The sequence below is a fragment of the Carlito syrichta genome, unplaced genomic scaffold, assembly GCF_000164805.1.
Source record: "Carlito syrichta isolate Samal-C Ts95f unplaced genomic scaffold, Tarsius_syrichta-2.0.1 Scaffold310960, whole genome shotgun sequence".
Classification (NCBI taxonomy): domain Eukaryota; kingdom Metazoa; phylum Chordata; class Mammalia; order Primates; family Tarsiidae; genus Carlito; species Carlito syrichta.
This window is the reverse complement of record NW_007255056.1, coordinates 1,180-22,308: the sequence shown is the minus strand read 5'-3', so window position 1 is coordinate 22,308 and position 21,129 is coordinate 1,180. Positions and strand designations below refer to the sequence as shown.

General features: G+C 41.7%; 1 protein-coding gene across 2 annotated transcripts in view; it reads right to left on the bottom strand.

Moving 5' to 3' along the window:
- The window catches only part of GPR156 (G protein-coupled receptor 156), a 68,517-nt gene extending 48,604 nt beyond the window's left edge, over positions 1 to 19,913 (bottom strand). For both annotated transcript variants that reach the window (XM_008068453.2, XM_008068454.2), the window contains exons 1-2: positions 19,438 to 19,913; positions 19,112 to 19,248 (exon numbers count right to left, since the gene is read on the bottom strand). In XM_008068453.2, coding sequence (XP_008066644.1) covers positions 19,112 to 19,248; positions 19,438 to 19,566 — 266 coding nt within the window. In that variant the 5' untranslated portion in view covers positions 19,567 to 19,913. The remainder of the gene's footprint in view (positions 1 to 19,111; positions 19,249 to 19,437) is intronic.
- Positions 19,914 to 21,129: the final 1,216 nt, after the last annotated feature.

Sequence of the window (21,129 nt, the reverse complement as noted above, 5' to 3'; positions counted from 1 at the left end):
TGAGGCATGTTTTCCAGCAAAGAAAACGCACTAATAAATCTATCGGGGCAGAAAGGCAGTGAGGGACAGCTGCAGCCGCACCATCCAGGAGTGACAATGATTAATTCCTACATCTGCTCAGCCAGATAGAAACAAAGGTCACCGTGCATAGATTAGCATCCTGATCAATACACACACACACACACACACACACACACACACACACACACACACACAGGCAGAGAGAGAGAGAGAGAGAGAGAGAGAGAATCGTTCACCATTTACAATAGCAAGATTCAAATGTTTACTATTTGATCAAATGAAACAAACAAACAAACAAAGCAAGCTCCTTAGTGGGATGGTGATGGAAGAAGACACAGAATAGGATCAGGCACTGATTAATGTCAGATTATTGTCTAATCTTGTTAGCCTCCAAACGGAGTGAAATTTGGATATTCAGCTACATTTACAAAAGCAAAGGGAATAGGAAATTTAAGGCCAAATCCTGATGCAGTAATTTGATCAAAGTAAGAAAGGCTATTATGGTGAACCGTTGAACACGTGTGGACATTTGGTGTACTGGTCTGCTCGGGCTGCCATCACGTAATACCACAGGCTGGGTGGCTTAAATAACTGAAATTTATTTTCTCACAGTTCTGGAGGCTAGAGATCCCAGATCAAGGTTTTGTCAGTGTTGATTTCTGGTGAGGCCTTTCCTCCTGGCTTGCAGACAGCTGTCTTCTTGCTGTGTCCTCACATGGCCTCTTCTCTGTGCATGCAAGGAGAGCATGATTTGGTGTCTCTTTCTCTTTTTATAAGGACACCAGCCCTATTGGATTAGGGTCCCACCTTATAACCTCATTTAAATTATCTCCCAAAGACCCAATCTCCAAATACAGTCACACTGGGGGTTAAGGTTTCAACATGAATTTTGGGGGAACATACTTATTCCATAGTATTTGCTAATAAGTAAAGAAGGTATTTGGAAGTTGACTCCTAAGTAGTTGGGACTACAGGTGTGTGCCACCGTGTCTGGCTAATTTTTTAATTTTATTATTATTTTTTTTTGTAGAGACAAGGTCTCACTATGTTGCCTAGGCTGGGCTTGAATTCCTGGCCTCAACTGATCCCACCTTGGCCTCCCAAAGTGCTGGGATTATAGGCGTGAGCCACCACACCCTGCCTCATGATGTATTTAAACAATAAACTGTGGATGAGCATTTGAGTGGTATGCAATTTGAGACTATTGCAAATAGTGCTGCTAAGAATATTCTAATGCATGTATTTTGGTGAATATAGGTACACAATTTTGCTGAAATTGCTGGGACAATTGACAAATATGTTCAAGTTTAGTAGATAGTGCTAAACAGTTCTCCAAAGTGATCAGTGCATACTCCCACAACATTCATGAGAATTCCAGTTACATCACATCCTTCCCAATACTTCATTTTGTCAATCTTTTTTTATTGTAGACATTCAAGTGAGTATATAGTATTATCACATTGCATTTCTCTTGTGACTAATGTAATTGAACCCTTTTTCATTTGCTTATTGACTATATGGATATGTTCTTTTGTAAATTGTCTGTTCATATATTTTGCTCACTTAAAAAATACCTGGATTTTCTGTGTTTTTCTTATTGAGTCCCAATTCTTTATTTTTGATAAAAATTATTTGATAATTCACACACTATGAATACATTCTCCCAGTCTATGGCTTGTCTTTTTCCTTAGTGGTATCTTTAATGAACAGAAGTTCTTGATTATTTAATGTAGAGCAATGTAAGTCTTTCCCTTTATAAAAAATACTTTTTGTTTTCTGTTGACATGTTTTCTTGTCCAGACATAGACTGTTTCTCCCATTCCCTCAGGGAGCAGCCTCTGGCCAAAGCTGGTCTCCGAAGGGTATGCATATTACCAATAATAATGAGTCATGGGATGCAGGTAACCAAGCAAAGCTGATAACAATGTAGTCATCACTCTTAAACAATGTCATGGTACACACCTGAGAGGAATTTGAATAATTAGCTTACTTTGATTATAAAACTGCCCTGAGGCATGGATTCTTCACTGACCTGCCACCATCAGTGCCTTCCATAAATGTGAGAAAACCACTGTCTTTCCCTGCTGGACCACTGGGTGACTTCTTTGGAACAGGTAAGCAATATGTGCAAGCCCTTTCAGATATGGGGTCACCACGTTACAAATTGCATAGCTGGCAGGATGTTCCAGAGAAACACCCCCACTGAGGTGATGGAGGGAGAGATGCTGGGAATGGGAGGAATGGCACTGGGGGAAATAATACCAAGATGTGTCACTGGTTCCAGGAGGCTTGAAGTTGCCAGCTTGATAAATAGCTGGGGGCCACCATGTGAGTACGAGGATGCCCCCAAAACGCCAGCAGGACTGTTGGAATCACTGAAAGCAGTTGATGGGAAAGGACACTTTCAGATGAAAAAGGACAGCCATGCAGTTACAGCAGCTGTGGAATGGCCCCTGCTTTGTGCTCCCCGCGTGGCTACCAAGCTGGAGACAGCCGCTAGGAACCAGGTGCAGAAATTGCAGGAGGAGTTAAGACTGGAAAGATATGCTCTGTTAACTCAAGCAGAAAGCAGGGACATGCTGAATCGCTGGCTGGAGCAGACTAGAGACCAGCTGTGCGACTTAGCATGCCCCTTTGCGAAAGTGAAAGGAAAACGGTTGCCAATGGTGTGCGCTCGCCCTGTGGTGGTCCACAGTGCCTGAGACCCACAAAAGTGGGATCCCATGACGGAATCAGACTCCTCGGAAAAGAAAGATGAAATAGAGGTGATAGAGGAAGTAGAAGAGCCCCCAGAGATGAAGGCTTGCCCGGTGATTATTCAGAAAATAAAGACACAACAGGAATGGCCGGAGGGCAGAGATTCAGCATACCTGCCACCCACCCCTCAGAAGTACACACACTAGTGTGCACCTATATACTTCAGCAGAGCTGGTAGAGCTGGCAGCAAAATTTAGGCAAGAACGGGGAGATCAAAAGGTGAAAGAGAACCCAAAGGGGAAAAAAACTGCAGAGGGTCCCATGAAGGTAACATGCAAGCAAATGTGGGTAGATTTGATTAAGGCAGGGGTGGATCCTAACAAGATAGAGAAACAACCCAATGGGGTGTTGGAGGGATTATGGAAGCAACTTCTCAAAGAAAAGCACTACCAACCTAGCCCTGAAAAAGATAAGGTGTTACAGTCAGTTCCATCTTCCTCTTATGGAGCTGTAATATGTGTGTTATTCCCTCTAGTAGGTGGGATGGTACAGGGGTCACACAGTCGATAGCCAAACTGGGAGAAACAGATTCGATTGAGCTAAAGTTTGCAGTGCTACCCCTGCAGTTACTGCAGCATGCTGGCAGAGCACAGGGAGAGAGTTCATGGCCTCCTCCCCAATCCACAGACCTGTGGCAAAGATCTACTCTAGAGAGAGGAACCAGAAACAGAAGACAGCTTGTGGAATGTTCTGGTGGCTGGGAGTTGGATGGTACCAGCTTATTACTTTGGTTTCTTGGCTGAATGTATTTCTGCTTACCAGGTGCCTCTAAATATTTGCAAGTTTTTAATCTTGTGCATCCCTTTCTTCCTTTTACTAGCAGGTCTCTCGTATGGGGCCAGGGTGATTTTTTTTGGTCATTTCTGTCTGTACTAAGCTGGCCAGACTCGCATAGGACACAGGGGTTGGTGACACCAAGGACATACTGAAACCTGAGACCTCTCACCTGAATTGGCCTCTATTACAAGAAGTAATGCCATCAGCTGTGATTGACAAGATTGTAGGTGTTTCCCTGCCTAAACAGCTGCAAGAATTTTGGGTTCGTTGGAATACTGGAGGGTATTTAATCCCATATTTAGCACAGATGGTATGACCCTTACATAGATTAACCAAAAAAGGATCCCAATGAGCCTGGGCAGAGGAGTGTCAACAAGCATTCAGTGCTGCCAACAGCACTGTGGGCACCACCCAGGCACTGGGCATTCTAAACCATTCCTTCTCTGTGAATTAGATGTAAATGTTACCCAGGAGGAATATGCTTGGTGGCTTTGGCAGTGACAGGGAAAAGCTTGACTTTCCATTGGCTTCTGGTCACAGACCTGGACAAACACTGTAGCCAGTTGGCTACATCGTAAGATGAAACTTACTGGACAGAAAACACTGTGAAAAGCTGTAAAAGCTTGGGGACTGCCCATTAAATACTCTGACATAGTGACTGCCTGCAATGATTGCTCTGTATGTGCTGAGAGGCACCCACAGAGACTGCCAGCAGGAGGGGGCCTATCAAACGGGTGTAAGCCCTCGATCTGCTGGCAAGTAGACTGTATCAGCCCCCTTCCTATGTCAGAGGGGGCCCGGTTCACCCTCATGTGTGTTGATACTACTACAGGATTACTGCTGGCCTTCCCTACATGGTGCACAACCATCAGAGGACTGTCATAGCTCCTTGCAGTGTATGGCATCCCCGAAGTCATTGAAAGCAACCAGGTAAGCCACTTTACTGAACATCAAGTGCAACAATGGGCTGAGCAGTTGCATATTGACTGGCATTCTCACGTACCCTACAATCCTGTGGGTGCCAGTCTAATAGAAAGATACAATGGCATGCTAAAAGATGCTTCAAAGACAGATCAGCATTCACTGCAGGAGTGGACAACCCAATGGCATAAAGTAATAGGCACTCTCAATGAGAGATCCCATGCTGGCCAATAAGCACCCCTAGACATGCTGATAAAACCATAGGCAATGACCCTGAGGGTGTAAATTTAGACACAAGAATCATCATTGTGATCAAGCTGGAGAAGCAAGAATAATCTGTTGCTGCCTATCCCACAGGATGTAGTACCCAGAGAGAATACTCTTCATTGGCCCTGGGAAGTTCAATCCGAGTCTCATTAGTGCTCCCAAATCCCTGGGGAAAGAGAATAGATTATAACTCACATAGTCATCCTATGGTTATGGGAAAATGGACAAATGCTGTTAAGTGTAATAACCCTACATCTCAAATACTCAAATGGTGAACTATTATCATTTTTATGTGATAATTCAGGACACCCCCACTGTCCTTTCATGTCATGGATAAGAGGACTCCCAGGCCTGCTAGGGCATGGTATTCCAGGCCAGGGAGGCCTTCACAAAGTGTCACCGTGTTGTCACAGGACAGGAATGTTGCTTGTATTTTCCCTGATAATTCGGTTTACCTTTGCTTGCTCCTCTCAAACATCTATCATATCATTCTTAGCCTTGTCTCTGGGAATATGTTTCTCCAATGGGCAGGGATCCTTGCCCGAGTACACAACAAGTTAGCATGCTGGGTCTGCTCAGAGTTCCCCATATCAGCAACATCAGGGATGCCACGAAGAGTGAAACGGGCCAGTAAGTCGGAGTGGAATGTTTTCTGTCAATGGGACTCATCTTGGAACACTCAACAGGGTCTTGGTGGGTACAAGGAGACTAAGAAATATATTTTCTCCTTGGTGAGGGAACAAGTCAGTAAGATTTATCCCTACTTGAGATACTCAGTATGGATGGGATAGGATAGTTAACAACTGTACAGACAGAGATCAGAGACCACACCCCGCTGTACATTAAGCACCTTAATGGCATCATTAATGAAACTCCCAGGAAGTAGGCTGGAATCCTGAACACCTGCGCTATACTTAAAATTGAATACTGTGTATACATTCCTGACAATGGTGTCTATGACAATATGACAATAAGTGTCTATGGCCCTGAAGGTTTGAATAATGAAATCAGAGCTGTTTCCCAAATTGCTGAAGATCTCTTTTCCAAGTGGTTTGGATCACTAAGCTCTTTTTGACAAAAGGTAATCATAGGTATTTTAATCACTATAGCAATTTTGCCCTTTATTGTATATACAGGATATAGATGCAATGTCTGACTCATGTATCCACCTCAGAAAACTTGCGGAAGATCAATGTTACCTGAAGATTGCGAGGGTGGAAAAAGTCAATGTAGGGGTGGAATATGAGGTATTGTCTGGACATAGGTGATTTCCTTGCTCCCTCAGGGAGTGGCCTCTGGCCAAAGCTGTTCTCTGAAGGATATGCATATTCCCAAAAATGAGTCATGGAATGCAGGTGACCAAGCAAAGCTGAAAACAATTTAGTCATCACTCTTAATCAATGTACACACTGGATAAGAATTTGAATGATTAGCTTGATTGCTTTGATTATAAAACTGCTGGTTATACTGCCCCGAAGCACAGATTCTTCACTGACATGCCACCATCAGTACCTCCCACAAGTTTGAATAAACCAATGTCTTTCCCTGCTGGACCTCCGGGTGACTTCTTTGGAATAGGTAAATATTATATGCAAGCCCTCTCCAACTTGGGGTTACTGCATTACACAAGCCCATGAAAACATTCTCTATTATCTTCCTGTAGTTTTCTTGTTTTGCTTCTCTGTCACTCACCTAGAAATAAGGTTTGTTAAGGTGGTGTCAGGTTGCATCTTTTCATCCATGTGGATAGCCAAGTGACCTGCACCATTTGTTGAAAGGTCTATATGTGCTTGACTCTTTCTGGAGTTTCTCTATTCTGTTCCAGTGGTCTACGTGTCTCTCCTTACCCTGATAGCATACTTGGAATGTCTTAATTACTGGCTTTATAATAAATCTTGATATCCAGAAGAATAAATCCTCTCACTTTGTCCTTTTTTCCCAGGCTATTTTTGGTCCTTTGAATTTCCATATACATTTGAGAATCAGTTTGTCAAGTTTCCTATATAGACACAAAAGTTGTTGGTATTTCTATTGCAATTGCATTGAATTCATACATTAATGGGGAGAAATGATATCTTTACAATATCAAGTCTTCTAATCAATTAATATATTTAGAACTTCCTTAAGTTCTCTCAAAAATGTTTTATGATTGTCTATGTAGAGATACTGCATATCTTTTCCTACTGTATTAGTCAGGGTTCAGTAAGAGATTTATAGCTGTAGTCTTCATATCTGATGCTAGAGCTTGAAGTCTACACATCAGGAGAGAAGATCAAGAGTATAAGAGCAGGATGGAACCCTTACAAAAAGACTGAACTACATGCCAGTTATTGTTGACTTGATCGAGGTAATGAGAACATCCTGTAAAAGCCAGGACTCTTTGTTATGGAGCTAAAGACACACACCTGGCCCAGGAATGTGACAGGCAAATGGAGGGTCCCAGGGGTATGCTGAGCAATTGTAGGTCCAGATAATGCTTCACACCAACTAGGTGGATCAGCAGATTCATAACAATGTGTGTGTACTACAAGATGGCTGAAATTTCCCTTAGCCGTCCAGATGTAGAAAGAATCCCCCTGGTAGTCCATCCTAACCAGAAGACACACAAGAAAGATAATTCTGGGACATGTAGTTTGGCCTAGTCAAGTTGACATATTACAAAGCTAATACAAATAGGTATTTTATACTTTTTATGCTGTTGCAAATTATACAAAAATTTTAAAATGTTACATAAAATTGGTGTTTACATATTGACCTTGTATACGCCTTGCTGAACTTGATGTGCAACCCTTTTATTATAAAATAAAACATGAATATGGAAAACCATTCAAAATGTATCACTTAGTGAATTATTATAAGGCAAGTATCCTGATTATCGCTCAAGACAAGAACTTTGCCAGGCAAACCAGAAACTTTTCCATATATCCCATTCCAATCACACTTCATCTTCTTCCAGAAGTAATCATATCCTGATTTTTATTGTTAACACTTCTTGCATATCTTTATGGTTTCAAGTGTGCATCCCAAGACACTGCTGCAGAGTCTTGCCCATTTTCAATTTTGATATATCTTTGCATCTCTTTTACTACTCTTCATCCCCTTCTTTCCTTGCAATTTGTCTGTTAAAGTTCCTGGGCTGTTTGACCTACTACTGTGTAGTTCTCATAGTATGGATTTTGCTGTTGGAACAATTCAACGTGTTCCTTTATCTTCTGTCGTTCTTCAAAATTGGAGCAAGATCTAGAAGTTTAATCAAGGTTCAGAAAGACTATAAGTGGTAGTATGTTATTTCTTTGAGGGCGCCTGTCTAGTTTTTGCTTTTATACTAGCAGTTGTAGATATTAGTGTGTAGCCCTATTAATCCATTGAAGGTTGCAAAGTGATTATATTCTTTTTAAACATTTTTTATTTTATGTTGTGTACTTATTTATTTGGGGTCAGGTCTCACTCTGTCGCCAAGGTTGGAGTGCAGTGTCGTGATCCTGATTCACTGCAGCCTCGACTTCGTTGACTCCCTGAGTAGCTGGGACTACAGGTGCACACCACCATGGCTGGCTAATTTTTGTATTTTTTGTAGAGACAAAGTCTCACTATGTTGCCCAGGCTGGTCTCAAACTCCTGGGCTCAAGTGATTCTCCCACCTTGGCCTCCCAAAGTGCTGGGATTACAGGTGTGAGCCACCATGCCCAGCCTGCAAAGTGGTTGTATTCTAATTCTATCATCTTTGTTTCATAAACAAACTGGATAATTTTATAAGGAGGCACTTCTTTTAATTCCCTTTCAGTTACTCAGTGATCCAATGACATAAGAATGACTTGATTATTTCTCCAGTTTTCAAGGTAATAAGTTGGTTTCCTGTCATCTTCAGAAGGTGACCAATTAGTCTTTTTTAAAATTACAAATTTGTAGTTTTAAACATACTAATGTGTTTTAATAAATTGCAACTCTTATTCTTATTGAAGCCCAAATCATCCCATTATTGGCCAAGGGAAATGTCTTTAATTTGGCTCCTGCATCCTCTTTTGTTATTAGTGGCCTTCTATAGGGTTTTGTGGTCTCTGATATGTCGTTATATGCTCACTTTGAACGTTTCCTGCTCCAGATCTAGAATTAGCTATTTCTCCAAGGAGCTTTAGTTTCTTGGAATGAAAAAATGATATTTCAAGACCATAATCTGGACACTAATGATGTTCATTGCTACTGAATCAGTCATTATTTTCAGGACTTTTAAGTGGACAGAGCAAAGATACACACAAACACACACACACATACAGAGTCTGGTTATTTCATACTGCTACCTCAAAGTCCTGTTATATGGTTTTTACTATCTCTTATCCTTAACTTAATTTGCATTTTCCCCCACCACATCAGATCTTGGTTCTCAAAGGCAAAAGAGGATAATAAATAGAATGTGAATAGCCCATAATTACATTTGTTTTATCCCATATTATACTACAACAGTCTTAGCATAACAAAACAATACTATCATCCCCAAATATGATTAAAATAATAGTTAAAATTTTTTTTTATATTCAATCATCTTCTCCTCCTATTTTTCAATGGATGGACTACAATTACAACATCATATTTATATAGTTGTATAATTTTTTCCCTTCTAAGCCTCATTTATTCTTAATTCTATAAGAAAGTTTTTTTGTTTTTTTTTTTGAGTTGGAGTCTCACTCTCACCCAGACTGGAGTGCAGTGGCCGCTCCCAGCCACCGCAGCCTCGACCTGCTGGGCTCCGGCGAGCCTTCCGCCTCGGCCTTCCAAGTAGCCAGAACTACAGGCGTGTGCTACCATGCCTGGCTAGTTTTTGATTTATTGTAGAGATGAGATCTCACTAAGTTGCCTGGACGGGTCTCGAACCCGCGGCTCAGGCAATCCACTCACCTCAGCCTCCCAAAGTGCTGGGATTACAGGCTGAGCCACCGAGCCCGGCCAAGAAAGTTTATGTATTTATATGCAACACTCATCATTTTGTAGATAACTCTGGTCATTTTGGTTGTCTGTATAATGTTAACAAGAAGATTCCTTAGAAAGAACTTGTGAGAACAATATTGCCCAAGTCCTCACACATTGATAACATTTTGCCTATTTCTTTTAAACTTAAGATGCATTTGCTGTATATAAAATCTTTGGCTTACATTTTCTTTTACTGAATATCTCAAATTATTACTTCATTTTCTCCTGGTATGAAACACTGGTGCTGAAAAATATCAAGATAATCTAATTTTCCTTTCCTTATAAGTTATGTCCTTTTCTTTTTTATCCAAATGAGCTTTTTCCTTAAGTTCAATAATTTTACTAAAAAGTCTTAAGTCATTATGAACTGATATATTCAAGCACAATGTGTTCTTTCAATAGGTAGTTTCAATTTTTCAGTTAAGTTTTCTTAAATTAGAGGGTTTTGTTTGTTTTATACTGGTTTTCTTTCCCTTGATTTTATTTTGTTGCTTTCTTTCAAAGCTTTTCAAATTATTTTTTATTTCTTTTTATTTACAAATTTTCCTCCTTTTTACCTTTTATCTCTCTTAAGGGATTATATTGTATTAATTTGCTATTAAGTTCCTTCTAGTCCATCCAGAATAGTCTACTATATTCTAGGTTAGTTAATTTGTTCATTCAGGAAATATTTATTTAAAATTCTCTCTTGAATTGTATCGTCTCATTTTTGAGTCTTCTAACTTGCTTTACAATTCTTACTATGCTTTTCCCATATTTTATGTGTTTTTTTAATGTCTTTGAATGTACTTGAAATAGTACATTAGCGTTCTGATCTATTTTTGAGCATATCTGTTTTGGCATGGTTTCATTATCTACAGTTATTCTCCTTATTTTCTTTCTTAAGTTAATGTCATATTGCATTTGGCCTCAATAGTTTCTGTTACTGAATTTGTATGTGTATGGATTTGTTTTTTATGTGATTTAAAAAAGACACTTGGTTCAGATAGCTTTTCTAACTTCACATGATTCCCTCACCATATTTTACTAGTATACTGTTAAAAAAAAAATCTGGTTTACTTTCTAGGATTTCCCGGATATGCTCCTCTGCTTTTATCTGGATTTTGTTCTTCCTTCATCTATTTTGTCTTTATCCTGCTCAATTTTTATTCTGCTTCTAGCAGTTTCTCCTCTGCATAGGACCCTATCTTGGAAGGGAGCCCCAGTAGATATGTTTAGAAATTTCATAGCAGTTAGACTGCCCTGTCTCTTTTAGACTTTCCAGACATGGATCCCTTGCACTTAACCCTTATTGAGTTTCAGTTGCTGATCTCAAATTGCCCCACCCATGCTTTCCAGTGAATACCTTTGGGTTATTTGGGGTTTTCTGTTCTCAGGTCTGTCAGATGTGCATTGCCCTCTCTTATTTCTCCTACATAGACACAAATAACACAGTTCTTGTGGTTATTGGTGGTCTGTCCCCAAATGGCTATATTTCAAGACTCATAGGAATATCTTGTCAACTAGTTTTCTTGTAAATGGATTTTATATTGTTGCTCATGGAGTTTTGTGTGTTCTGCCAAGTTGCTGTTTGTTTTTATGTGGAGATTTAGGAAGAGCTAAAATCTGTAGTACCATTACCACTATCATCCACCCAGAATTCTTTGTCACGTCTTGAGTCTAATAATTTATATGAACAATCTTTTGAATTATTTACACATACAATCATATTGTCTGAAAATAAACTTTTCCCCTTATTTTCCAGCCTTTAAGCAGTAATACTTAACAGTCCTTTTTTTTTTTTTTTTTAGCTTTAGTTTTTACTTTGTGGCCCCTACTTTCTCCATGTGTGTACATGTTAGTGCCATTGGCAGTAATTACTTGCTACTTTCAGAACCAAATTTCTCTTGACTTGAAAAAAGAAGGGCACTGCCCCTTGAAGCATCCCCTACCGTGTACTGCCAACTTTATAGTGTCCCTGTGGAAAGAACTGAAGAGCACAGGTGGGCATTCATGTGTACATTGCTCTGCGAGGAACACTGGCCTGGGAAGAGACAGAGTTAGTGCTCACCCAACAGGCGAGAGCAGCGGGGAACCACACAAGACTCCCCCAAACACCTCCAGGTTTTTCTAAATACTACTTTTAGCTATTTACATCCATCCATTAAGGCACCCAAGGAGCATGGTGTTATTTAAGAGAGTGCTGTAGATAGCTCTTTTCAATGTTAAAGGTCTATTCTCAGTGTAGCCCCTAGATTTCCTGTTAAACGTAAATCGGGTTATGTCATTCCTCAGCTCCAAATCCTGTAATAGCTCCATGTTAATACTCAGAGTAAAAGCCAAAGCCATTACATTCTCCTATATGGCCCTACATGGTCTAACCCTATTGCCTCTCTGACCTCATTTCTCCCATTCTTTACCTCCTTTATTCTGCTCATCACACTGACCTCCTTGCTTTTCCTTGAACACTAGGGATGTTCCTACCCCAGACCCTTCACATTTTCTGTTTCCTCTGCCTGGAATGGTCTTTACCTAATGACTTGTTTCTTATGCCTTTCTGGTCTTTCTCAAATGTGACCCCCTCAGTGAGGCCTTTCTTGGTCAAAGGATCTACCACCCTGACGTTCCCCATTCACTGGACTTGTTTTACTTTTCTTCTCTGATCACCAACATTCCATATATTTTACAATTTATTTTCTGTATTGGCTCATCACCCGTCTAGGAGAGCAAAGTCCACAAAGCAAGTGATTCTTGCCCACTTCATTATTTTATGTGACCCAAGCACCTAGAATAGCATCTGAAACATGGGTGGTCGATTCAATAATACTTATTGAAACAATAGGTACACTTGTATGCACCTAATTAGGAGAAGGCCTTCTAAAAGTACAGAACTCTGTGGACAATAGTCCGTCAAAAGCAGACAGCTTTCAATGGTATAATAAAATTGAAAGGATAGTTTGAAATGAAGAGCCACACCAGGAGGGCTGGAAATCTGATCTCCAGAGGTGTGCTTGGGCTCCTGGAGAGGGCAACCAGTGGGAGGAAGAAAAGAGAACATTGGAAAGCAATTGCTTACCCACCGTGCAACTTTATATAGATTTGATACTATGAATATGTTCAACTACGTTAAAGACTGAAAATGTGTCTTCTAAGACCTTACCTCTATCAGAATAGTCTACTATATTCTAGGCCAGTTAATTTGTTCATTCAGGAAATAGTGTGCAGTCTAGGCACAAGAAAAACACAAAGATGAATAAACTCGAGGAGGTCATGAAAGGAAGACAGAACTCCCTTCCTCCAAATCCAGTAAGTGCCATCAGCCGTGATGGGATAATGGACAGCCATGACTATCTTTAACAGTCAGTGAAGTGTTGTGACCGCTTCATCTAGGGCTGATACTGATTTAGGACTGACTTAGGATGAACAAACAGCATCAAAGGACCGTGTAGAAACTACACCTGTGCATTAACCCTGATCCTACCTCATTAACTTTTGCTGACACCCATATTCCATCTCACTGCCAGTACCCAAAAAAGCACTCTATCTAGTTCATAGTCCTAGATCTTTTTACATCTCTTCTGCTTTGTACCTCTTTCCTGCTCCATTCCTGCATACCACTGGCTTTAACCTCATGATACGCCACTGATTTTTGGCTCTATGCCCAGTCCTCTGGAATTGATGACCAATACAATTTTTTTCCTTTTGTGAAACTTAGGAACAGCCAACAGCAACATGAAAAAATGCTCAGTCTCACTAATCATCAGAGAAATGCAAATCAAAACTACACTGAGATACATGCCACCTAACACCAGTAAGGATGGCCATCGTCAATAATAAAAAAATAACAGATGCTGATGTGGGTGCAGAGAAAAGAGAATGCTTCTACATTGTTGGTGGGAGTGCAAGCTTGTACAACCTCTATGGAAAATCTGTGTGGCGATTTTTAAAAGCACTAGAAATTGACCTTCCATATGACCCAGCAATCCCCCTCATGGAAATATACCCAGAGGAACACAAATTGTTCTACAAAAAAGACACCTGTACATGCACGTTCATTGCTGCACTATTTACAATAGCAAAAACATGGAACCAGTCCTGCTGCCCACTGAAAGTGGACTGGATAAAGAAAATGTGGTATATATACACGATGGAGTATTACGCAGCCATAAAGAAGGACACAATTATGAACTTTGCAGCAACTTGGGTGGATTTAGACTCCATCAACTCAGTGATCTATCACAGAAACAAAGAATTAAATGCCACATGTTTTCACTTACAAGTGGGTCCTGAACATTTATCACAATACTAGAAGAAAGGGATCAGCAGTAGTGGGTCATTGCCTGGGGAGCAGGGAAGAGGGGGCACATAACCTCGCTAAGGGTACCGGATCCTAAACCAGGTGAAGTGAGGTCCAGATGGAGGTCCAAACTTCACCTGCTTGTAAACCACTCATGTACCTAATCTGACCTGTATCACTCATCTTTTTTTTTTGAGTTGGAGTCTCTCACTGTCACCCAGACTGGAGCACAGTGGCTGCTCCTGGCCACCACAGCATCGACCTGCTGAGCTCCGGCGATCCTTCCGCCTCAGCCTTCCAAGTAGCTGGAACTACAGGAGTGTGCTACCACGCCCGGCTAATTTTTGACTTATTGTAGAGATGAGGTCTGGCCAAGTTGCCCACGTGGGTCTCGAACCCGCGGGCTCAGGCAATCCACTCACCTCGGCCTCCCAAAGCACGGGATTACAGGCTGAGCCACTGAGCCCAGCTGTACCCCACATCTTTAATAAAAATAATATAAAATAAAATTAAAGAAACTCAGCTTCCTTTTTGCATAAAGCCTTGCAGGATCTGCTCCTGGCCATCCTGTCTCATTCAGTCCTTGGTTCTGCAACACTATCCCCAAATTGAACTATATGGGTGGTATTTATTGTAGCCCTGACTGGCTCCCTTTCTTCCTTCTTGGTCAATAACCATCAAACCAGGGATTACAGAAAAAGATCCCAGAAATCCTGATAGTGCACAATAGTGTGCAAACGTTCTTTTGGTCAGAAAGATCAGTACTGCTTTCCTTTCTTCCCTGTCACCTTCCCTTGGACTCCAAATACTCAAACCACAGAGAGGACCAACTTGAAACAATCAATACACAAAGAGCACAGCTTCTATTCCTGCCACAAGGCATTATTTTTGAAATATTATATTTTTAAAACTCAAGAGTATATATTTCTTGACTTGTGTATGTTTTCCCACCCAGGGGATGCATTTGAAGCTCCTTGCAACCCTTAAATCACATTTTTTTTAAAGAGACAGGATCTTGCTCTGGATTGTAGTACGATCATAGCTAACTGTAGCCTCAAACTCCCGGACTCAGGTGATCCTCCCATCTCAACGTCTTGAGTAGCTAGGACTACAAGTGTGTGCTGCCATACCCCACTAATTACATTTTTTGTAGAGACAGAGTCTTACTATGTTTCCCAGGCCAGTCTCAAACTCCTGGCTCCAGGCAATCCTCCCACCTCAGCCTACCAAACCACTGGGATTATAGACATGAACCACCACACCTGGTCCTTAAATCACATTTTATGCAGTATCCTGAGCACAGTAAGTGTTCTGCTCAGTAAGAATGTTTACTATTGATATTGATAAATAAACCTTGCTTAGATGATAACACAAGGCTTTTAGGCATGGAAAGAACAAAGAAAAGAGGAGTCTAACCTTTTTAAAAAACATGACTATCTTGAGGCCTTTTACAATAATGGAAAGTAATGTGAAACCTAGTGAATCAGAGATTCTGAGAAGAGTATAACAATAACAAGCTTGAGAACTATGACTCATGTAGTAGGCTGGATTTTCTGACTATAGCAGGGTACATGCATATAAAATTCAACTCAGTCAGATGCAGCTAAAGGGCTCACATGACCCTAACTGTGGTGAAGTGAGGAGGCCACAAAGATGGACACATTTCACCAGCATCTGGGACTCTGGCTACCACACCAGAGTATAGACAGAGGCGGTAAGTACCTCTGTGCCCAGTTCCCAGTGTTGGAGGAAAACCTACCAGGGGCCCTGCGCAGCTTTGGGGTTTACTGATTTTTTTCTACTTGGAACTCATTTGCTGTTTTTGTTTTTGTTCTTGTTTTTTCTGTTCGTAAGGCAGAAGTCAAGGCTATTGATTTGAGACCTTTCTTCTTTTCTAATATGGTGTTTAGTGCTCCAAATTTCCCCCTAAGTACTAGTTTAATAGCATCCAACACATTTTATGTTGTATTTTCTTTTTCTTTTTCTTTCTTTTTTTGAGTTGGAGTCTCACTCTGTCACCCAGACAAATGCAGTGGCTGCTCCCGGCCACTGCAGCCTCGACCTGCTGGGCTCTGGCAATCCTCCCGCCTCAGTCTTCCAAGTAGCTGGAACTACAGGCGCACGCTACCACGCCCGGCTAATGTTTTTGTTTTTGTTTTTTTTATTGTAGAGATGAGGTCTCGCCAAGTTGCTCAGGCAATCCACTCACCTCAGCCTCCCAAAGCGCGGGATTACAGGCTGAGCCACCGAGCCCAGCTTATATTTTCATTTTCATTCGGCTCAAAGTACTTTTAAGTTTTCCTTCTGATTTCTTCCTTGACCATGGGTTATTTTAAAGTATTCTATTTAGTTTCTGCATATTAGTTTCAGGATTTTCCAGAAACCTTCGTTATTGATTTCTATTTCAATTTCATTGTGTTCAGAGAACATAATTTATATGACTTGAATACTTTTAAATTTAATGAAACTTTTCATATGACCCAGAATATGATATATCTTCATAAATGTCCTATGTGTACTTAAAAGAATTATGTATTATGCTGTTGTTGAGTGAGGAGTAATATAAATGTCAATCGGTTCAAGTTGGTTGATGTGTTTAAGTTATCTATATCTTTGCTGATTTTTTTTTAATTGTAGGTTACATTTAAAATTTAAAACTGCAATATCTGCAACTGAGTTTAAACATTATTGTTTCATTTTATTTTGTTAAAATATGTTTCTTCCTCTTGCATGCACACATACATGTACACACACACTGTCACAATTTGGAGACTACAGAACTGGAAAGAAAGAAAATATCTGATTGTGACGCTGCATCTTTGAACAAATTTCATTGTTCAATAAAGCACTTTTGAAACAGGGTTATTTTATCTCTCCTTGTCTGACCTTGTAAGCTACTTAATTGTAAAATATGCTTTTATTCACAGTGCCTCTTAGTACTTTATTCTTTATGCTAAGTCATGCTCCCACTGCAAATAAAACAGGCAGCAAAAATCTTTAACAGAGAGAAAGAAATATAGTGTTTCTATTATAATGCTATTTACAGGTGTTTCTGTTTTAACAGGATATATAAATGCTTGATAAACCTTCCATTCTGCAAAATTGTATATAAAAGTATGGTTTGTGGGAAAAATAGGATGGGGCCATAACACTCAAAACATATATAACTTTGTAGCCAAAGTACTAATAAAATTATTATTATTCCAACTACAACACTATCATTCAGTAAATGTCCACCGTCATTTGTACCCAGGAACACAGCTGACTTCTGCAGTCTTTCATCTCAAGATAGAGATCCTCAGGGGCATTCAATAGATGACACTGTCATCAAAATTCAAAATCTACCCTGAATCTGTGCTTTCTTCAACAATCAACTGAAGTTTTTTCCTACAGCTTCATGTTATAGGGAGGACACCAGTTCTTAAAACCATTAAACCAGTCACTACTTGCCCAAGGGGGGAGGAACTGCCACAGTATTCTTAGCTTAAGGCTCCTTTTTTTTTTTTTTTTTTAAACTACGAGAAAGCTTGCCTGTGAATGCTGAGGGGAAAAAATTACATATGAAACAGTGACATAATTTTCTTATACCAAGTAAGTATAAATTTGCATTATAGAAAGGTGTTGCAGTTTGAAAAGTCTGTATTTCATAATTCTTTAACCTTGAAATGCATGATTTTTCTAGTCATTTTCTTGGCAGCAGCCACCATTGGGAATTTAAATCTCTTTCCTCCCAAGATCACAGAACACATATTTACTGAGCACTTATTATGTTCCAGTCTGTTCTAAATGCTGGAGACACAGTGGTGAGCATGACAAACAAGTCCTGTTTTCACAGACTTTACTTTCTGGTGGGGGATACAGAAAATCAACAGGGAAATCAATAAATATGGTAATATCAGGTTATACTTGCTATAAAGAAAATAAAACAGGGTGATGGCATATAGAATGAGATGAGGGGATAACCATCTAGTAGAGAAGCTACTTTAGATAGGAGGATCAGGGAAGACTTCTCTGAAGAGGTGACACTGGAGCCTAGACCTTTAAGATGAGAAGGAGTTAGTCACAGCAAGACCTGGGGAAGATGGTCAGGCAGAGGAACAGTAAAGCGACAGTAAGTACAAAGGCCTTGAGATGGAAGTAAGCTTAGTGTATTTGAGAAACAGAATGAAAAGTGGCTGGGGCAGCATCTGGGATACAACCCGGATAGAGTGCCACATGTCACCACCATGATGAGATTGACCCAGCAACCAAGTTGCTGACTCATTCCGTGTCCTCCATGCCTAAAGTGGCAAATGGCACCCCAAAATGCAACTGACCAATCTTCATTCGAGTGTCAAATCTATAGGCAATGCAGTATGACACACTTGGTCACCACAATGAAAGGCTGAATGAGTTTGGCCGGTCTGCGGGAGTTGTTACGTTCTGATTGTGGGCTCTCTCCAGGAGTCAGCTGTGGGCCAGGGAGAGGGGGCTGGATCAGGGCTTCTCAGGAAGCAGCCTGGGACATCTGGGGAAGGATGAGGGTACAGAGTGTTGGGGAGGGACAGATAGGATGAGCCCAGAGGGGAGAATCAAATTGTAGCCAAGGCAAGATTCTACATGTCCCTCCAGAAAAAAGTCACCATTTTGCTGCTTTTTCCAGCCCTGAGAGCCATCGATACCCCGATGAGCCAGTGACTTTTCAGTCGGCCAGAATTGTCTAGCAAATAGCCAGTTATTAGAGCTTCACTGTTTTTGCAGAAACCTTAACCCACCCAGACCAGTTCTGTTGTGTTGTCCGCAAACTTTTATGTTGCTTTGGAATCTACATTTCTTTTCATGTTTAATACAAATGCCTCCTTTTTTCAGAAAGATTGTATCTCCTTTATGGGAAAAGTCTCTTCGTTCTCTTATTTGGGTACACTTGCAGTAGTTACCACAACACCAAGGCAAGTTTCCCTTCTCCAGAGGGAAACTCACGGCAAGTCCAGTACTATTTCAGGGGGAACTTCTCATGTAGCTTAATGCCACAGTGGGAGACAAGCTTTGTGGATTCCAGTTAGCAGTTTGTGCTGCCAAATGATACTAGCACTCTGAGTTTCATGATTCAGGCTATGGCGATGAGAAACTGGACATGCGGCTGCTTACCTGTTCTTCCTGCAGCGAATTGTGAAGGCAAGAAAGAAAAGTATCAGCAGAAGTCCACAGCTGAGAAAAGTCCAAACAATACCCAAGAGGACAGGAGATAATGAAGAGGTGGTCCTACTGCTGTGTTGGGAAGATGTCTGAGGACAGAAAAAAAGAGAAGCTGTTAGAAATGAGGATCTTCTCTAGATCAAACATGAGCTGCCCGATCACCACCAGTGCTGGGAAGTGCATGTCCCACAGGAGCAGTTCCTCTGCCTCCTCCTCCTCCTCCCCACCACCATCACATACATCTGAGGAGGCCTAATACCCCACGGCTGCTCACTTACAATTGTTGTCTTGCAGAGATCATGAAGGGGTCTCCGATCCAGCTCCTGGCCAGGAAAACTGTCACACAATTCAGAGCAGTTTATTTCAGGCTCCATGTCAATCACATGCTCCTCTTGATGTGCGCTCATTCACAGTCTTGGTTACTCACTGGTAGGGATGCAGATCTCTGATTAAAACACAAGAGCAACTCAAGTTTTTTCTTCAGAGACCCCATTTTGGAGTTGGCTCCAGGCTCAGAATCTGTAATGAACAACCCATTCAGGCAGAAGCAAAGGGTTATTTCACGAGGCTCCTTCATCAGACATCCTTCAACTGGTCACCCTCCAACATCAGACATCTTTCAACTGGTTCCCTGCTGCCACTGCATACCATGTGAGTCCAGAGTGGGCATCTTAGTAACCATCAGGTTACAGAAAGTGATGATTCTGGCTGACCACCAGATGGCAGTCACTGCTCCAAGTATCCTCACACTGATGGCTGCAGAAAGGAAAGCAATTAAACCAGTTACACACATAAACACACACACACGTAAATATGTTTTTAAGCCATTATAATAAACAACATTTTCAAAACAAAGATAAGCCAGGCACGGTGGCTCACACCTGTAATCCCAGCACTTAGGCAGGCAGAGGCGAGAGGATTGCCTGAGCTCAGGGGTTCGAGACCAGCCTGAGCAACATGACAAGATCTCATCTCTACAATGTGCGCTGGGCGTGGTGGCGCATGCCTCTGGTTCCAGCTACTTGGAAGGCTGAGGTGGAAGGATCGCTTGAGCCCAGCAGGTCAAGGATGCCGTGGCTGTGACTGTGTCACTGCACGCCAGCCTGGGTGACAGAGTGAGACTCCTACTCAAACAAAACAATAAAACCAAAGATAAAGCACGTCTAATAACTTCTAGGTGCAAAGCTCTGCAGTCTCTCTTCAGATTCTTCTTATCATGCATCACTGTAAAAACTTTAGTTTAGACTTGTGAGGTGCATCTTCCCTTTTTTTCCCTACTGGGAAACTTTCTGCCCTTTCAAGGTCTCTCCATGCAGCTCAAGACTTACGCTCTGGTCGGCGGCAAGATGGCGACGGGGAACCCGGCGTCTGAAGCCCTCTGCAAGGGAGATCTGCAGTGGGTCTCTGACTCTCGCCCCGGGGGGCTGGGGACCCCAGCATCGCAGCCTGCTCTACAGACAGAGCTCAGCCGCTGCCATCGCAACGACTGGACAGTTTTGACTGCATTCCAAATGGTCCCGCCGCCGCTGCTGCTGCCCCTCCCCCCACCGCAGCTGCCGCTGCCGTCGCTGTCGCCACCGCCGCCGCAGCCTCTGGGAGGGATAGCATATCGCACCACGTGGCCCAAGGAGATCCACAACGAACCGCTTCAGGGAAGATCTGCTGGGATCGCTGCCACCTATCCTGCATCCGAGACTGTCCTGCCCGCCCGGCGTGGGGCTCCTGTTGCCTGCTCGGACGCAGGCAGCCATCTTGTTCCTGTCCGGCCCCACCCCCTCTGGGGCGAGCAGATGAGATAGCACCACCTGCTGGCGATTCAAGGGAGTAAACCTACAGCTCCGCTGCACGGACAGATTCCAGGGCAGTGGGAAGTGGGTTCCACATTATCCACACGCCTGTCAGCGAATACCAGGACCTGCAGACAGATTTTGAATCACAGCTCTCCCCTTAAATACATCTCAAACTGCAAA